The sequence below is a fragment of the Protopterus annectens genome, chromosome 3.part1, assembly GCF_019279795.1.
Source record: "Protopterus annectens isolate FY-2018-M chromosome 3.part1, PAN1.0, whole genome shotgun sequence".
In the NCBI taxonomy this organism is placed as follows: Eukaryota; Metazoa; Chordata; order Ceratodontiformes; family Protopteridae; genus Protopterus; species Protopterus annectens.
The window spans coordinates 1,742,832,311-1,742,851,357 of record NC_056732.1 but is presented as its reverse complement, the minus strand read 5'-3'; the positions used below and the strand labels follow the sequence as shown (position 1 = coordinate 1,742,851,357).

At 37.8% G+C, this 19,047-nt stretch overlaps 1 protein-coding gene across 2 annotated transcripts in view; it reads right to left on the bottom strand.

The window, feature by feature from the left end:
- Positions 1–19,047, bottom strand: part of ARHGEF37 (Rho guanine nucleotide exchange factor 37) — a 1,079,989-nt gene that overhangs the window by 418,546 nt on the left and 642,396 nt on the right. For both annotated transcript variants that reach the window (XM_044067741.1, XM_044067740.1), the window contains exon 7: positions 13,607–13,754. In XM_044067741.1, the coding sequence (XP_043923676.1) occupies positions 13,607–13,754 (148 nt within the window). The remainder of the gene's footprint in view (positions 1–13,606; positions 13,755–19,047) is intronic.

The following is a 19,047-nucleotide window of genomic DNA, read 5'->3' as shown; positions in this document are numbered from 1 at the left end:
TTGTTTTATACACACGTGCTAATTTCTGTTCAAGTGCTAGCATTTAAGAACAAGAACTAGTTGTAGTGATTCTCTTGCAGAGAAATATAGTGCTGCTTTATTCTAGAAGTAAGCATTTTGGGTTGAATCTCAACTAATTTTTCATTGATACTAAGAGAAGGTGACAGTCATTTTCCCTTCAGGAGCCAGGATCTCTCACATATCAGTGAACCTAAAGACCCTTAAGTCAGACAAATACAGTTAGAACATGGTAGTGGTCCAGTTAATGACCTGGCATATAAAACCCTGAGAAATATGCAGAAAGACATGACAGGCATCTCTACACATGTCACAGATGCAAGTATGACCCTAGCTTTGAGCAGAATCCTTCTTTCTTGTCAAATTGCACCAAAGTAGAGGGAAAAGATGATTGGATTCAATGACTGGATGCATAGTTGGTGTCATACTAGGGGAGTCTTTTTTGTGTTAGCACAGGTGGAGATGCTTGGCAGACACGCTTGCTTTGCACCTCTTATTCCAGGGCTGCTGCATACTGCCAAAAGTCTTTGATGCCCCCACAGTGTATTTTTTTCAAGCAGAGTATAGCTAGTGGATCTTACTGTCTATCAAAAACTAATCAAGCACAAGGCATGTCAGTATGGCTCTGCTCAGTGTTATAAGACTAAATAATAAATCACATTATCTTCAGGCCTTGCTGCATTTCGAATGCATATATGTATATGTTACTACAGAAAGCACTCCATCAACTTCAGGGTTTTTCACCTACCATGCCTTTTAAGTCATTTGGTAACTGTGATGAAGTATCCATATTTGTTAGGGACCACATCACCTCGATGCAGATACCTACAGACCAGGAAAATGAACTGACTGAGATCTAAATCACACAAAACAGGAGCAACTATCACATCATATCATGTTACAGGACACTCTCCCCTACTCCCAAAACACCTGTTATATTTCACATACTGGATAAGCTCTAAATCAACAGGATGGGGAGTCTGTTCCAGAGCAGTGATATGCTCTGTGAGATATGCCTGCCCCCTGTCCCTCCAACTGGTCCTGTTAATGTTGACATTTAGATCCCAATTTTTTCTGATGCTATTGATTTCTTGATGTGCAGTACATCCACCAGTACTCGGTCAGAGAATTCCTTGTATGTCAAACACAGACCACCTCTTAATCTGTAGAACACCAAGTATAGTAACAGGACTTTAAGTCAGTCAATGTAGAACATATTGTTTACACTTTAAGGAATCTCTGAGGACATTCTAGTTTTTTTTTTTTGGACAGACACATGCCAAAGTTGGGGGGGGGGTCTACTTCAGAAGAGTGACAGACCAAAAGACTAACTTCAAATACTGAAAAGACCAAAAGACTGAATCCCAAAATTCTGAAAACTCAAAATACTGAAAACATGTTTACTGCAGGGGGCAAGCCTCCCTGCACCCCTCATGTAGGGGGGGTTATGCCCCCACACCCCCTGCAATATATATATATATATATATATATATATATATATATATATATATATATATATATATAGTTTCGGTATTTTGGGATTCAGTCTTTTGGTCTGTCAGTATTTTAGCGGGTCATTCTTTTGGTCTGTCAGTCTTCTGAAGTAGACCCTAAAGGAGGCATTATATTCAATGACTGACCTAATGAAGGCTGTGTAAAGAGGGACAATAACATCCCTAGATGTACAAACAATTCCTTTGTTTATAAACTGTGCAGTATAGAAAGACTTCCTTACACCAATAGACACATGCTGTTTAAAAGTTAGGTCACTGTCCACATAAGTTCCTAAATTGTGAACAACTGGGTCAACATTCTTAGGAGCATATAGTCAATGTGGTAGTTCTTTGGAATATATGACTTTCCAAAGGATACAATAATGCATTTTTGGCATTTAATTTCAGTCCATGATTTTAGCACCAGTTATTTATTTGCGACAAACCTTCTTGTAGGATGGATAAGTCATTTGGGGATTCAACGAGTGCTCCTAGCTTGCAGTCATCTGCAAACAAATTCAACCAGTGCCCTTTGGTATGGGCTTTTACTTCAGAAAAGTAAAAGCCAAACAGGCAAAGTCCAAGCAGAAAACCCTAGGGAACTCCACTGGTGACTGGTCTCTTTGTGGAGATAACTTCCCCTATTTTGATTATCTGCATCCTATCTGTGAGCCAGCTGGAAATCCTGTGTTTGCTATAGAGGTTTACTCCCAGTTTATTTAGCTTTTTCACTATGCCTGTGTGGGGAGTTTGGCCAAAAGCTTTGACCTGGTCAAGGTATTTGGTGCCTACCATTTTGCCTCCATTATGTTGTTTTGGTGACCTTTTAAAAAAAGTCCACCAGGATGAGTAAGCATGATCTGCCTTAACAAAGCCAAACTGAGGCAGGTCCAGTGTTTGGACGTTCCCTATGTTCTGATTGATTAATTCAATGACAAGTCTTTCCAAGGCTTTGCATATGAGACTGGTCAGACTTATGGGTCTGTAATTGCCTGGGTCTGTGAAAGGTCCCCCATTCTATAGAGGAAGGACTCTAGTTTTTCTCCATTTGCTTGGTACAAAACCTTTGTGGAGGGCTGAATAGTGTTGCTATGGGTGTGGCTAAATTATGCTTCATGCTATTTATGATGCATCCAGGCATATTGTCAGGACCCATATGTGCAGTATTCTTAGATTTTGACAAGACTTTTAGGACTTGATCTTGTGTGATAGCTGGAGGCGAGCCAGTTTCAGGTATATCTTGAGGGACAGATGGAAGGGAGAGAGGAGTAAAGTTAGAACTAAATTTAACAGCTTGTCAGTGTTGTATGTTTGTGTCATAGGTTTACAGATAAGTATGAGGTAATCAGTCTGCAGACCCCTACACACCTAGCCAAAAAACCCTACTGAAAAGTTCCATCCAGCCTTAAGGAAGGTATGGCAAGAAAAGTTAAATTGGGGGAGAAGAGGTTGCTTATCCAGTTATCAAGGTTTACATTCGAGATGTGACAAGGTTGAAATTTTCAAAGAAGCAATGGGATGATATATGCATGTCACCCAAATATGCAACAAAGTCTAGAAGATTTAGGACTCCATGGAATCTTTCTTCAGGTAGATTGCAAATGTTGGATGTGTGATCGGGAAGAAAGAGGTAACTAGGGACATATTTTTTTGGAAGTGTAACTCGTTGGTAGACTTTAAAAATTCCTTGCAGTCTACTCTGTCAGAAATACCGAGTGAGCAAATTGGAGTAACTAAGGAAATCTTTTTGATCTATGATTTAAAATTAGACTTGCCTAGATATAGTAAGGTCTTACTGAGTTTAATTCTGGTGGCTGCCAAAAAGCAATTACCAGAAAATGGAAATCAAAGATAAAGCTAGTCATATGAGAAGTAGTGAATATAGTAACAAAGATTAAAGAATTGGAAGTGGGATCCTTATAAAAGGGTAGGAGCAAAATACATACAAAAAAATGGGAATTTTGGGAACAATACATGCAGAATAATGTTTTGGAGGAGAAATGAGGTATGTTGTGCTTGATGGATAATGACAGTATAGAAGATTAGATGTGGTGTATAATGTTTGCAATTGAAAACAATGTCAATATGGTTTGTTTTCATTTATATAAATGTATGATCGCTGATGCCATAAGTGATAATTCAATAAAGATATTTCTTGCTTAAAAAAAAAAAAAGATGTGGCAAGATTGTTACTCTGCTTGACCTATAGTGGAAGTTTGTTCCACAGGTAGGAGATACTTTGCAATATGAATATATCACTTCAATGTGTCATACCTATGTGTTGATAAAAGGTTTAGCTCCTTTAAGTAAGTATCTGAGGCACCTTTTCTTCTGTGAAGAAGAGGCCTGGATCTATCACGTATCGAAAAGCTAAACAGATCTCCACTGAGATGTCAATAAGATACTGAATACAATTGGGGAGAGTGACATCCCCACAAATAATCACTTTAATAACAAGGTCCTAAGCACGCAATCAGTTGTGAGGGACTTGGGCACCTAGGTTGATAGAAAAATGACTTTTGACCACCATATTGCCACCGTTGTACAGAAAGCTTTCTACATGGCCCACCTTATTAACCCTTTTTAAGCACAACCTGGATAACTGGATGGCGAACATAAAATACACCTCTGAGATTCCACCTGTGTCCCTGCTCAGCAGGGGCATTGGGTGCTGACTTGTCGGAACATGGTCTAAATTTTGGCTAGGCTTGTAAAGGTCTCAGGGACAATAGCCTAGTAACTTATTATGATACTATGAACCTATACAGAGAGATGGCTTCCAGTCTGTCCTGATGACTAAGATTTCTGAGGCCACTGCCACCTAGAGTGACACATTTACACAAAAACATGTCAAAACATGCATTACATTCAATAATGGGTCTAAGATACAAGTAAAGAGGAATTAAGAGTTCTTTTCTGTTTGGTATAATTTGAATATATAAACCAGCCCTCTATTGAGACATCCGTTGCTTCCAACTAATTATAAGTGTGTGCTTTTACTCTTGTATTGCTCTTTAATTTGTATTTGCATTCTACTGTCTGTTTGAATTATTTTTGCCACATTTTACTGTATACTGTGCTAGTTCAGCTATAGCATAGCCCAGTTCCAGGTTTGTTGTTTCTGGGTCAGTTTTGCAACTTTTGAGCATCAAATTCAAGCCATCCCTGTTGGTGAAGGTCTTTCTGCACCCTTGTGGTAGGAGAGTGCTGTCTGAGTCCCATCTAATTGAGGGTGACTGGGCTAGAGCTAGGAAAGAGTATTCTTTTTGGCTAGTTTGAGTTAAAAGGGTTATTTCTTGTTTTATTTAAGCTTCGCATTTGTGCTTGTTTGCGTGTAGCACACCATGGTGCACTGCCGCATAGAGGTGGTTACCATTGGTGGTTATAGATGCAAACATTTTGCTTGTTAAATTTTCCCTTAGCACTTTGTGTGTGGTCCTCCAGAGGTTTTTTGCAGCCCTGCTCTACTGTCAGGTGAAACACTAAGCCTAGCATCATAGGTACCAGCACACCTCTCACAGACAAGCTATTCCTAAGTGTGACCTCTTTTCCTGACCATGTAAATTTACCTAACACTATGGATGGACAATTTCCCACAGTTTCTCCAGCCAGTTTGGTAGACATGTGCATCCTGAGGTATGTAGCAACTGTCTCATGTTCACCAATAACCCTCTACTCTAGTCCATAAAAACTCAACGTGTGAGAGATGCAATTATATTAAGAACCTTGAAATCCATGCTCTCTCACACATGAGTCAGTACATATGACAATGAGCGTGTTGTCAGCATGCACACCTCACCTCCTACTCCACCCAAGCACATATCACACATACCTACATAAGCGGAGGTCCTCACCGGAAACATACCTAAACATCAGAGACCTCCCAAACACAAACACAAGCACACTACACATAATACTTCCTCTACAGAACACAATGCACATAACAGCTCATGCACCAGTGTCTCACCTGTCAAGCCCTTAAGGCAAAACACAAAACCAAACATACTAGTTATAGGTGATTCCATTGTGAGACACACAGATGTTCCTCTCACCAGGCTGGATTACAAAAAGGTCATGATCAGCTGTCTGTCAGGTGCCACGATCTGCCATATCACATGTGCACTCAAGTTTCTCAACAACAGGTACTGTAATAACTCCACCATAGTCCATGTTGATGTGAATGACTCAAGATGTACCTCTCTGGAATATACAAAGAGAGACATGACTGAGCTCTTGGATTATGTGTCTCGGGCAGGTATGTGCCTAGCCTTAAGCAGCATTTTATCTTGACTTAGGTTGATGCCTCACTACAAACAAAAAATGATTGACTTCAATAATTGGTTTAGTTTCTGGTGTCATTCTAAGGGGATCCAGTATCTGTCAGTCTGGGATAACATGATCGACAGACCTCAGTGCTTTGCCAGAGATGGTCTTCATCTGTCATTCATGGGATTTTGTCTACTGGCTAAAGGTCTTGCTACCCCCATAGTGCTTTTTTAGACAGTATCTCAAGGACAAAATTATTGACATAAAAACTCCATATATAAAGGTTATGCTGTTAAACGCTAGCAGCCTTAACATGAAACTCCATTCACTGGAAGCAGTCATCACCTTGGAAGGCATGGACATTTGTGCAGTCATAGAGACCTGGTTCAAGGCTGTGCAGAGCACTTCAACCATACCAAGTTACACCTCCTTCCACATGGTCAGAAAGCAAACTGAAGGCAAGAAAACTAAAGGAGGCAGTGTATCGATATTCATTAAAGTTAAATACACCTCTAGATTGGTTAAACAGTGTGATTCCCTGGAAATACTTCAGGTGGAATTGACTGTTTGTAGGACACCTATTCAAGTCATTGCCAGCTACAGAACCCCCCTCCATGAATCAGGACACCCATTCCGCCTATTTGGATGTACTTGGGTCTATCAAGGTACATCTGAACACCATGGTATGGGTGTCTTTAACTACCTTCAGGCTCCTTCTTTACTTTGAAAACTTTAATTTTAGATTTAACTTTAAAACAGCAAAGAACAAGTAAAACCACAACAAATCAAGCGCTTTCACCCAGGCTCTCCCAGGTTTTTTCAAGACAAGTTATAAGCCATTTTCTTTGACCTTTTATACAGGAATGTTATGTGCAATCATGTGATCAATTAAACATTTAATTATTTAATTGTCACAATTAGTTAACTCTTTGTTTCCAGAAACAATACTTTTTAAAAATCTCCTGTGTGCTGATTATGTTGAATACCTGAGTAAAGAACTACTAGCAACATACAGTTCTAAGTTTCAATATAACAATAGTTTAGTTTATGGTGTTAAATGGTTAAATAAATTGGAATAAACCTCATTTTATTAAGAGAAGGAATATGAATTTAAAAGACTGTTTTGAGGCCAAACTACTAGTGAAGGAGAATGAAGGACCATCTAGGTGTGGTACATTTAAATGCAAAACATGCAAGCAGTGTCCTTATGTTATGAATAGGAAGGGTTTATACCTTAAATCAAGGAAAAGATATGTTGGATCTTTAGCCTACTATAACTGCAAAACTAAAGGGGTGGTTGATCTCGGAATTTGCCAACATTGTCAGAGTTTTTATGTAGGCAAAACAGAAAGAACACTAGCAAAAAGGATTTATGAACATCTTTATGAAGTAAGCAAGCAAAAGGAAACAAATGCGTTTTACAGGCATTCTTTAAAATGTAATCAGATGGATCTAAAATTTTTAGTGTTAGACCAAGTGAAGAGTAACCCAAGAGGTGGAGATTGGGAATCTTCCCTAGAATACAAAGAACTTCTTTGGCAGTTAACATTGGATGCCTCAAGACCCCCTGGCTTGAATGATGCTATAAGTCTGAGTAGTGCACTTAAACTCAGAAGGGCAAAATTATAACATAAGCATACTATAAGACTATTCAAAGAACGTTCTAGGTGGAGATTTTTACCACAATAACTTTTTACATTTAGTTGTATATAATCTACAAATAAGTTTTTTACATGCAAGTATTTTAATAAGAAGAGTGAGGCTATGGCTATCAAACACTGTAAGATCCGGCACACATACTTGGTACAAGATGTTGACATTATAATTACAACTCTAATTATAATGTTTATTTGTTCACATTTTGGATTTGCACATGAATTATTTCTAACATGTATTTTTAACATGTATTTTGATGCATACTTTTAATGTATTTTGAATATGTATTTCTTTGACATGCATTTTTATATGCATTTTTACAGGTATTTGCTAAGCGTATTGATAATGGATATTTTTAATCCTTATTTATGGCATGTATTTTCAATATGTATTTTAACAGGGCTGTTGAGACAGAGTTTTTAAGTATTTAAAACAGCCAATATATTTATTTATACATTTATTTATTTTATTTGTATCATTACATTTTAAATGTTTTAAATATTTTTATACATTTGTTATATGAGATGAAATCTTACTGCAACGTAATAATTTGGTGGTAGGTTTATACATTATTATACTTAAAATGCAAATATGCAAACAACTTAAAGGTTTTTTAACCATTTAACACCATAAACTAAACTATTGTTATATTGAAACTAAGAACTGTATGTTGCTAGTAGTTCTTTACTCAGGTATTCAACATAATCAGCACACAGGAGATTTTTAAAAAGTATTGTTTCTGGAAACAAAGAGTTAACTAACTGTGACAATGAAATAATTAAATGTTTAATTGATCACATGATTGTACATAACATTCCTGTGTAAAAGGTCAAAGAAAATGGCTTATAACTTGTCTTGAAAAAGCCTGGGAGAGCCTGGGTGAAAGCACTTGATTTATTGTGATTTTACTTGTTCTTTGCTGTTTTAAAGTTAAATCTAAAATTAAAGTTTTCAAAGTAAAGAAGGAGCCTGAAGTTCGTGGATTTTATTGTCTATTACCAGTTGGTTTTCGTGGTGCTTTGCACTTGAACTTTGACTTTAACTACCTATTCATTTACTCGGTAAATTACTCATGCTCAAACTCACTTTCCCAAATTTTCCTCGACTTCATTAAATCCAATGCCCTGGACCAGCTGGTTGACACCCCCACAAGGGGTGCCAACATCCTGGATTTGGTGCTTACCAGTATGAAGGACCACTGTAGCACCCCACTGTGAGGTATTCCTTGGAGAGATTTAACCACAAATCAGTCTCATTCGAAGTAACTATCACACCTGACCCCCATCCCAGCAGCTACTAAAGTAAAAAACTTCTCCAAAGCAGATTATAACCTTTTACAGGATGGTATAAATAGCTTCACATGCCAAGTTCTACACCAATGCTTTACACAAACATCTGTACAACTGCAGTGACTTGCCCATACCTGACAGGACCAAAACAAGCTTCTCAAGGAAGAGCAAACCTGCCTGTTGGACACCTGCCATTAACAGGCTTTACAATAAGAGGAAGAAATTGCTGTCTAAGAGTAAGAGGGAGCAAGCTCTAAACGCAACACTCCCTCCTCAGCTTAAACAAGCAAATAAGGCTTCTTGTGAAGTCCTCCAAAGCAAACTATGAATCCAAATTAGCTTCCTCAACTAAGGACATCTCTGAGACATTCTTCAGTTACATCCGTAACCTAAATGAAAAAGCCCAGATTTGTGCAGAACTGGTAGTTAATGATACCAAATATACTGAACCTGTGGACATAGATAACCTTTTGGCCAACAGGTTCTATGAAAACTTCACAACCTCTGTCCACACCATACGTACACCATGACATCCCCACCACCTCTTCCCTTACCTTGTATCTCTAAAGAATAGGTCATAAATGCCATCTCTATGGCCAAAAACAGAGCATCTATAGGACACGAAAACATCACAGGCTGTGTTCTACATGATCTCCAACAAGAATTAGCAACACCATTGGGTACTCTTTTCAGTCATAGTCTATGCACCAGCTTCATCCCAGCTGAATGGAAAATGGCCACCATTATCCCCTTTCACAAAGGTGGTGCTTCCACTGACCATGGGAACTATACACCTATTAGCCTGACTAGCCTTATCTGCAAGGCTATGGAGTGAATCATCATGGACCTTATCAACAAAGACATAAGTAATCTCCAAACACTTGACCCTACTCAGTTTGGATTTGTCAAAGGCAGATCATGCCTATTAAACCTGGTGGACTTCTTCAAGACAGTCACTAAGGTCCTGGACGAGGAGAAATTTGGGCATACAGTCTATTTAGACTTAGCCAATGATTTGGACACTATTTTCCCATTCAGGCATCATTGACAAACTCACCCAGCTATGTATCAACCCTTATATTATTAGATGGGCCACTAACTGACTCACTAATAGAACACATATAGTCAAACTAGGGGAATCCACCTCCAAAACCATACAAGTAACCAGTGGTGTTCCACTGGGATCAGTCCTGTTACCTTTAGTGTTCAGAATCTGTTTCTCTGAAGTAAAAGCAAAAACCAAAGGTCTGTAACTGACAGTGTTTGCTGATGACTGCAAACTGGGAGTGGTCACAGAATCTCCAAATGATGTCAACATCCTACAATAGGGTCTCACACAAACAAATGATTGGTGCCAAAGTCATGGCCTTAAACTCAATGCAAAAAAATGTATTGTGATTCCTTTTGATAAGAGCATTGTTCTTGCTAACTACCACATCAACAGCAACACCCTAAGTATGCACACAGTGGTGAGAGGCCTTGGCACACAGGTTGACAGCAACTTCACGTTTGATCACCATGTCTCCACAGTGGTAAAAAGGGCCTTCTATACTGCTCATCTCATAAGTAAGGGCATTTCCTCCAGAAAAAAATGAAGTTATAACCTCTCTGTACTCTTCCTTCTTCAGGCCAATAATTGAGTACTACGCCCCTTTTGGTATGTACCTTTCCAAGCACCTGCAACAATTGGAGAGACCATGAAGGCTCCTCACATGGAAAATTCAAGGTCTTCGGCATCTCTCCTATATGGATCATCTGAAATCACTGTCCCTTTATTCTTTTTCATACAGACTACTCAGAGGCAATATCTTCCTTGCATATAAGGCACTCTCTGCCCTGCTTTACTGGAAATACTGCATATCAAATGGTACACAGCTTACTTGCCCTAAAGACCTCATCTTGATATGTGATGTTAATAGAACCTGCTGGGGGGACAGATTTTTCTCCCAGAAGTTACCACACTTTTGGAACAGACTCTCTTCATGTCAAACAGAGCACCTCATTGGCCCTTTTGAAACACAGTTTGGATGATTGGCTGGGTAACCATAAATTCACCCCAGAGATTCCACCTGTGTCCCTATTGGACAGGGGCATTAGGTGCTGATCATGGAAATAAGGGTAGAATTTGGCTAGGCTTGTATGGGTCCTAGGACCATTAGCCTAGTAGCTTCCTATGATCCTATGACCCTTTTCATCTACTGGAGATGCCTTTGGAAATTGGTTGTGCCAGACAGAAGACTTTCACAACTGCTGAGAATACATAATGATTAGTTGATAAGGAATTATCAGGAAGAGTGCCCAAATCACTAATGACAGTGTCTGATTACAGGAGTGTGTCACCAACATCTTCTTCTCTCTTTTGGCTGTTCCTGTTAGGGGTCACCACAGTGGGCCATCTGTTTCCATTTCTTTCTGTCCTCTGCATCTTGCTTGTCACACTAACCACCTGTATGTCCTCTCTCACCACATCCATAAACCTAATCTTAGGCCTTCCTCTTTTCCTCTTACCTGGCATCTCCATCCTTAGCATCCTTTTCCCAATATACCCAGCATCCCTCCTCAGCACATGTCCAAACCAACACAATCTCGCATCTCTGATGTTGTCTCCAAACCGTCAAACCTGAGCTGACCCTCTAATATACTGATTCCTAATCCTGTCCATCCTTGTCACACCCAGTGCAAACCTTAACATCTTTAACTCTGCCACGTCCAACACTGACTCTAGCCTTTTTGTCAATGCCACCGTCCCCATCCCATATCACATAGCTGGTCTCACTACCCTCTTGTAGACCTTCACTTTCACTCTTACTGGTACCCATCTGTCACAAATCACTCCTGACACTCTTCTCCACCCATTCCACCCTGCTTGTACTCTCTTCTTCACCTCTCTTTCTCACTCACCATTACTCTGAACTGTTGATCCCAAGTACTTAAACAGATTCACCTTCTCCAACTCTACTCCCTGCGTCCTCATCATTCCTCTATCCTCCTTCTCATTCACATACATTTATTCTGTCTTAGTCCTGCTGAGGAGTGTGTCACCAACATGGTATGCAATTTTGTTTTTGTTTACCAAAGTGAACTATGCTACATTTTTTCACATTTAACTTGAGAAAATTGCCCTAGCAGCAGTTGTAAACACAGTCACATCCATTCTGTTATCATAATCATACCCTTCTTCCTACCCACTTTACCACCCTATTTCCCTCCTCCATCATTCTCTAAAGAAAAAAAGGCAACTGTCCCACAAAAGTACCCTCCTTCCCAGCCAGTGCCACTTTTCCCATCTTGCTCTTCTCCATTTCTGAATTTCACATTTCTTTCCCATTTACAACATACACAAATTGTATATAAAACTGCATAAAAAAGAGAGTATTTTACTATGAGATTATCTCTATTTAACGAACAGAATAGAGATTTTGACAAACAATAAGACAATCAAAAACAAATAAGATAAGGCAATAACCCTGAAAAGTTTAGACTGCAACATTATGGCATGACCTCTCCAACTTATTAAGCATTTCTTTAGATAATAAAACTGCAAACGGCATACAGATTAAAAGAATAGTTTGGATTAGCTATTGTGGGTGTGAGTTCAAGTAATATGTTGAGAAGTGTCACCACTATGGGTGTGAATGCCAGAATATCTGTGTTAGTGTGCAAAGACTGTCATGACCCATATGAGTAAGAGTTAAAAAGTAACCGAGTCTGAAGCATCAACATTTTTTAACAACAAAATCTGCAGTATGTCCATTGGGAAGGTTTGCATTGTTATTGTAGTTTTGCTGAACACTTCATAATGTGTATTATTAAGGGTGTTAAAATGAACTTGGCATAGAGAAGGTCATGTAGTAGAAAGGAATGTGATGTCATATGATATGGGTGATTGGAAAGGAATAGTTTATGCCTATAAAGCAAGCCAAGACTTTGGTTAGTTTTGTTTTGTAACAACTTATGCAGTCCATAAAGCAAGCCAGACATTTTAGTTCATTTTGTAATATATTTGCTATGATGGTTAAACTCCTGACTCTAAAGAATGTAACTGCTAAGCATATGGTAATTTTATCTATCTCTCCTCACATGCAAATACCTTCTATGACACAAATATAACTTTATTTTTTTTTATTTAGATTCTGTAGTAGATAAAAATATAGCTTTTGTCTAGTAGTTTTAAATTGTCACCAGAAGAAAATATCATAAGACTTTTAATGGATTAACCTATCAACTCATTGTTTGCATTAACACATTTACCATATCTTTTATGAAGTGACAGATATATGGATTTGAATACTTGCATCTTGTCATAAGAAATGCTTACATATCTTCCCCAAAATCTATAAAACTCTCTTGAAAAGGAAACAAAGTTAGGAGAGAGTCTTTATATATTAAAGTGCACACATAAGGAAAAGTAATATTTTGAATTTACTGAAGAATTACAGTATTCCTATACTAATTTCTCCTTGTCATATGCCTCACTCTTTCTCAATCAACCGACCAGGCATCTTTAGCCACAGCTGCTACAGTTTAGTTGCAGTGGAAGTCAACAGTCAGCATTGATAATTGCTTATTTCCTTGAGCTGTAGCAATCTCAAAGATGATTTTCTAAAGTAGCTATAACATATGCACATGTCATACCATATCAGGAGTACAAGAGGCACTGCATTCTCCACATAAAGAAAAATTGCTAGGTGCTTTTAAATATTAAAAAAAATCAGAAAACAGACTGGTGAGATTTAAAAATGTATCGAAGCAGCTTATGTTCATAGGAAGACTACTTCCCTTTGGTAACAGCAGATTTGCCTCCCTTAATTCAAAACCTATCCTATACAACAGGGTTTCATCACATTATCATAGTTAATAAACAAAGGGGGGTATTGTACTCACACTACTTCAGTCAGAGTATTAAAAATCTCCAGCTGCAGTGTCTCATTCTGTTTGTAGTTGGATTCCAGCACTATTGTTGTCTCATAATTTGCACAGTATTCCTTGTACACATTTACCAAGTCCTCCTTAAAATCCAAGAACACTTGACCTGCACAGAAAAAGACAGAAAAGACATTTGAAAACTATTATTAGTGGTAGGACAGACTTTTCAATTGCCACCGATCAGTGTACTTAAGAAACATATGTAACATTCCACCCTTCAAGATGCATCTCAACAATGAAAGGAATTTAAAACCTTAAAATCATTTTCAAAGTCTCTTCAGGGGAACCGAGCTATATATTTGATCTCCTTGTAACTTGTATCTATGATAGTCTAAACATAAACAAAACGATTCTACAACAACCAGACCTGGAACCTAATATGTGATGATAATAATATGTAAACCAAATGATTAATGAACCTGCTGAGGGAAACTTTACAGGGTCAATAAATTCCTGACATACCAGTTTGCGTTTGAATCCTGTGCTGTTTTTGATGATTTTATGAATGGAAGGCCAAAGCAAGTTAGAAACATTTTAGCCTATGTTTGAAAATATGCATGGCTTTTTCATATTGTATAGTATTGCTACACATAATGCCAACTACAATACAGGCCTGCACATGCATGCCATATCTCTCAGCTGTCCAGATGTTTGCTGAATATCAAGATATTTACTTCATATTTTGGTGCTGTTTTCTGTAAAATCACTGAGGACTGAAGTCACTACATAATGACATGAGTTTCGAGTTCCACACTTCATGTCATTCAGAAAATGTACACTGATACACATCCTGTTATTCTAGCAACTTTCTAAGTTTATAAGAGCAATATTTAAAAACTGTCCTTATTTTTGGGTCTTTATCCCCTCATTATTTTAGGCTTTGTCCAGGTTTCTTGTGCTAAGAAGTTGAGAGGTATGACCAATTGCTTGCTGAAACTGGTCATCCTTTAGAGTCTGCCACTGTGAAAGAGGTGGAAATATCTTACTCTTACATGGACATGTAACCACAACAAGCAAATGCATATTAAATAAAACAAGAGCATTAATACAATGGGATCAAAATATATATTGTAATTTTAAAAGCATAATTTAACCCCCCAGCAGTTAGCAAAAGAAATACATTTCATAATTAAGAAAACTTCCCAATTGGTTTAGCTACCCTAGTATGTGTTATACTAATTTAGGTTATGCTGTAAACAGCTAGGAAAAGATAAGCACACTGACAAAAAGGTTTTTAAAAAGAGTTAAAGTTTAACTGCCACATCAGATAAATTATAGTTATGTAATGTTAGACAGCCCTTCAGATGTGACATTAAACTGAAGCACCATCTGCCTGAGGTCATGACACCTCAAGTGGATGTAAAAGATGCTACAGCACCAAAAAGAGTAGGGGAATTTAGCCAGTGCTCTGACCCAGTTTCCCCTAGTCCATATGAATAACACCTTAGGTCTCTATTACAATGAGGCCAGAAGTCTAGTGGGACTATCCCTGTCATCAAACTGCAAATAAGTAAAGAAGTAAGTAAATAAATAAATAATGCATAATCTTGCTGCTCTTCTCTTGTATTCTGAGCTGACATCAGCAACATCCTGCCATGTCAAATGCCACAGTATATCTGTGACTGCAGCGAATGTACTGACTGTTTAAAATATGCAAACTGTCCATATCTGCAATTCGTTTATACACTCAGTGCCCAAGAAGTAAGATTGTTATGCAGTCGAATGGTGTATTGAAGTCACATGTTTTTCATAAAGAATGGGAAACAATAGATAATGCCTTGTATGAAGTCTTTTCCCATTGTACAACCAAAGTACTTTCCGCATACAGCATGTATGTGTATGCCTCTAGGATCATACATGATTCTGTAGCACACCGATTACCCTTCCCTGCCAACGTGTTGCTCAATATATACATCAAATTAGCAACATCAGTGTTAAAAAATCTATTCCATGGCAGGAAGGCCCTGCTGGTAGTCAAGTTCACTTGCAATCCTGATACAACTACACTCTCCCTGCCACTACACAGTGACATTGTCAACTTTCTACAAACAGGAGCTCTCAAAGTACTAGATCCCTTCGTATTATGGTAATGGCCTTAGTGTCTCTGTCAGGAACAATGAATTCCTTCAGGGGTCCAGGGAAGTAAATATTGTGGGAAGAAATATCCAGGGAATTGTTTGGCTAGGCTTATATAGGGCCTAGGGCCGATAGCCTAGTACCAACCTATGAACCTATGAATCTATGATACCACAATGAAGAGCCATGAAGTCACAAGCAAATTGTATTTACTGGTACCAGATTAAATTTGTGCACAAGACAAAACACCAAATGGTGAAACTGGCTGGCTACAGTCTTCAAACTTCATGAAACTTTAAAAAGAGCACTCCCCCACCTCCAGCTATGTAGCTATCCTTATTTTAGACTTATTTTCTGTCTGTAATATCACTCATCTGTAGTACAGAACTCAAAACCCATTTTGTCCTTTCAGTTTCTTCATTTCCACTTTTCTTTCCTCAAATCATAAAGCTACTAACATATTTTTAAATATTTCCTGATCTCAGCCTGCCAGACATGAAGGAGACCATATTCTCTGTAACTTTCATAGCTTCTTACCAATTACTGCTCTGCTTCCTGAGACTGTGTATTATATCATTAAAATGCCGCACAGCATATTAAAACAGCTACAGTGAAACTGATTTCTCATGAGTTACATGTTGAAGATCTCTTTACATGAAATGTAGGGATCAGATAAAGTACAACACTACATGAGGAAGCAGGCAAGTATCTTTGTTTCTTGCAAATGAAAGCTTGCTGTTATCCACGAGACTGTTAAAATGTAATCAACAGTATGCTGATGTTAACCATGAAATTATAAAAGGTTAAATACATTACATAATAGTGGAATTGGCTTTAATCTACTCTACTTGGCCTAAGAAGTGTCAGTTGTCAGAGATAACTCATTAAAAGTGTTATTCCTGGCACCTAATTAAGACAGTATGAAAACTATTATTCAAACATGCTAAAATAAAGTACGAGTATGTAAAAGACTTCTCCAATTTAGTTGCTTTGAGGTGGATTCATAAACAATGTGACCCAAGAAGTAAGATTGTTATGCAGTCGAATGGTGTATTGAAGTCACGTGTTTTTCATAAAGAATGGGAAACAATAGATAATGCCTTGTATGCAATCTTTTCCCATTGTATAACCAAAGTACTTTCCACATACAGCATGTATGTGCATGCCCCTAGGATCATACATGATTCTGTAGCACACCAATTACCCTTCCCTGCCAACATGTTTCTCAATGTATATATATCAAATTAGCAACATCAGTGTTAAAAAAATCTATTCTATGCTAGGAAGGCCCTGCTGGTAATCAAGTTCACTGTGGTGCAGCAATCCTAATACAACTACACTATCTCTGCCACTACACAGTGACATTGTCAAGTTTCCACAAACAGGAGCTGTCAAAGTATTACATCCCTTCATATTATGATAATGCCCTTAGTGTCTCTGTCAGGAACATTGAATTGACAATCTTTATTAAATGCTGCGAGGCATAAAATGAGCAGGGGAGATCAACATTAATAAGATATATTACACAAGGGCATGCCTTGCTGTTGCCTGTTGTACTGTTCTGCACTGTCAAACTAACAGGAATTCACTCATCACACCACACGGTACACAGTGATATACTATGTGCACTGGTGTGTTGTTGAAGGCATTGCCATTCATTTGTACACCACCTGTCATTACTGCGATCCATGTCTATGAGTCTCAGTAATGAAAGGTGACATACTAATCACAGTGAACAGAATCCATTTATACAATCATGCACCATCTCTATGAATAGCCTAGTTAGTCTAAAATGACATTTAAATCTGCTATGAAGTGCATTTGAGAAGTTTACAGCTAGCGCAAAGTGCAAATCTGTAAAAAAAAAAGAAATGCAAACACTGTCTTTAGAAGCAGTCTAAAAAGTTAATAACTTGCAGCAATGTCATTAAAGTTAAATGTAACAAAAATAGAAAACTCATATATTGCATCTAGATTGTGTCATACTGACAGAACAATACAATACAATGTGGAAAAAAGACAGGCAGACTGAAGAGTTTAATCGCATCATTTTAGGAGATAGCACTTTTTTTTTAAATACTTAAAATGATAGTAAGACCGTAGTACTGCACAGAAGATCAAAATGAGATTAATGCTAAACCATCTTATCCTGCTGGTAGAAGAAATTTATCCCACTTAAGTCTTGCCCCCTTTCCCTCCCACATAAATTCATTCATCTCTTTATTTATTATTCCCACAACTTCTCCTCTGCTAATAAAAATATGCCTGATCTGTATATAAAAGTAATGGTACTCAAACATTTTATTGCTCTTATCTTACTACAAGAGCTTCATGTTTCTCTGGCATGTATTATCTTTTCACTCAGCTCGATGAAGAAATAAACGTAAAAAGCTGTTCTTTATTTATACATTTATTTCTTCATCCAGCTGAGTGAAGTGTTGGTGCTTGTTCACAGTGTGTTCTTTTCTTCAGTTTTTCGTTTGTCAGTTCATTTTCTACATGTATTATCTTTTGCTTTGTCACTTCCTACATATCCTTAGCTGCCATAACACAAGCATCTTTAATCCATACTCCTAAATACTTCTTATCATGTCCCCATAAGTATGGGTATTCCTTAAAGGAATCATGAGTGAATACATAATTTACGGCTATAGCCTTTGTTTAATCTTCAATAATTTTATATCCTGAAAAAACGTGAAACTGTATCAAAATGTTCCACAGCATCGAGATGTCCTTTTTGGGATTTATCAAGTACAAAATAATATCACCAGCATCACATAAAGACAGTTCTTCTTGATTAATATGATAATTACATCCTGGAATTTCGGAGTCCTTTTTTTTTTGCCCGTTTACACTCCTGCCTTGTCCCTCTGTTCTTATTGGAGATGAGCATTCACATTTTAATTCTCATCTCTTATCTTTCATATATCCTCCTAATTAACCTTCTTACTGTATCAGGGAATGCAAATGCCTCCATTTCCCTACTCATAAAATCCTAACTTATTCTGTCGAATGCTTCTCTGTATCAAAACCCACCAGCAACAGTGGAATTTTCTTGCATTCTGCTTCTGTCTGTTTCATCGTTTTATTAATGTTTCAAATGTTTGTCTCCCCTCCACAAAACCACACTGATTCATATCTATCAATTTTGGCAACTTGACATTCTTTTAGCTAGTATAGACATAAACACTTTATAATCATGGTTTAATATTGAAATGGGTCTATATGTGGCTGGGTCTGACAGGTCTTTACCTTCCTTGGGTCAAGAAGCTGGTGATTCCCTTCCCTCTAATATATGATTAAATGAAATCTAGATGTTTATC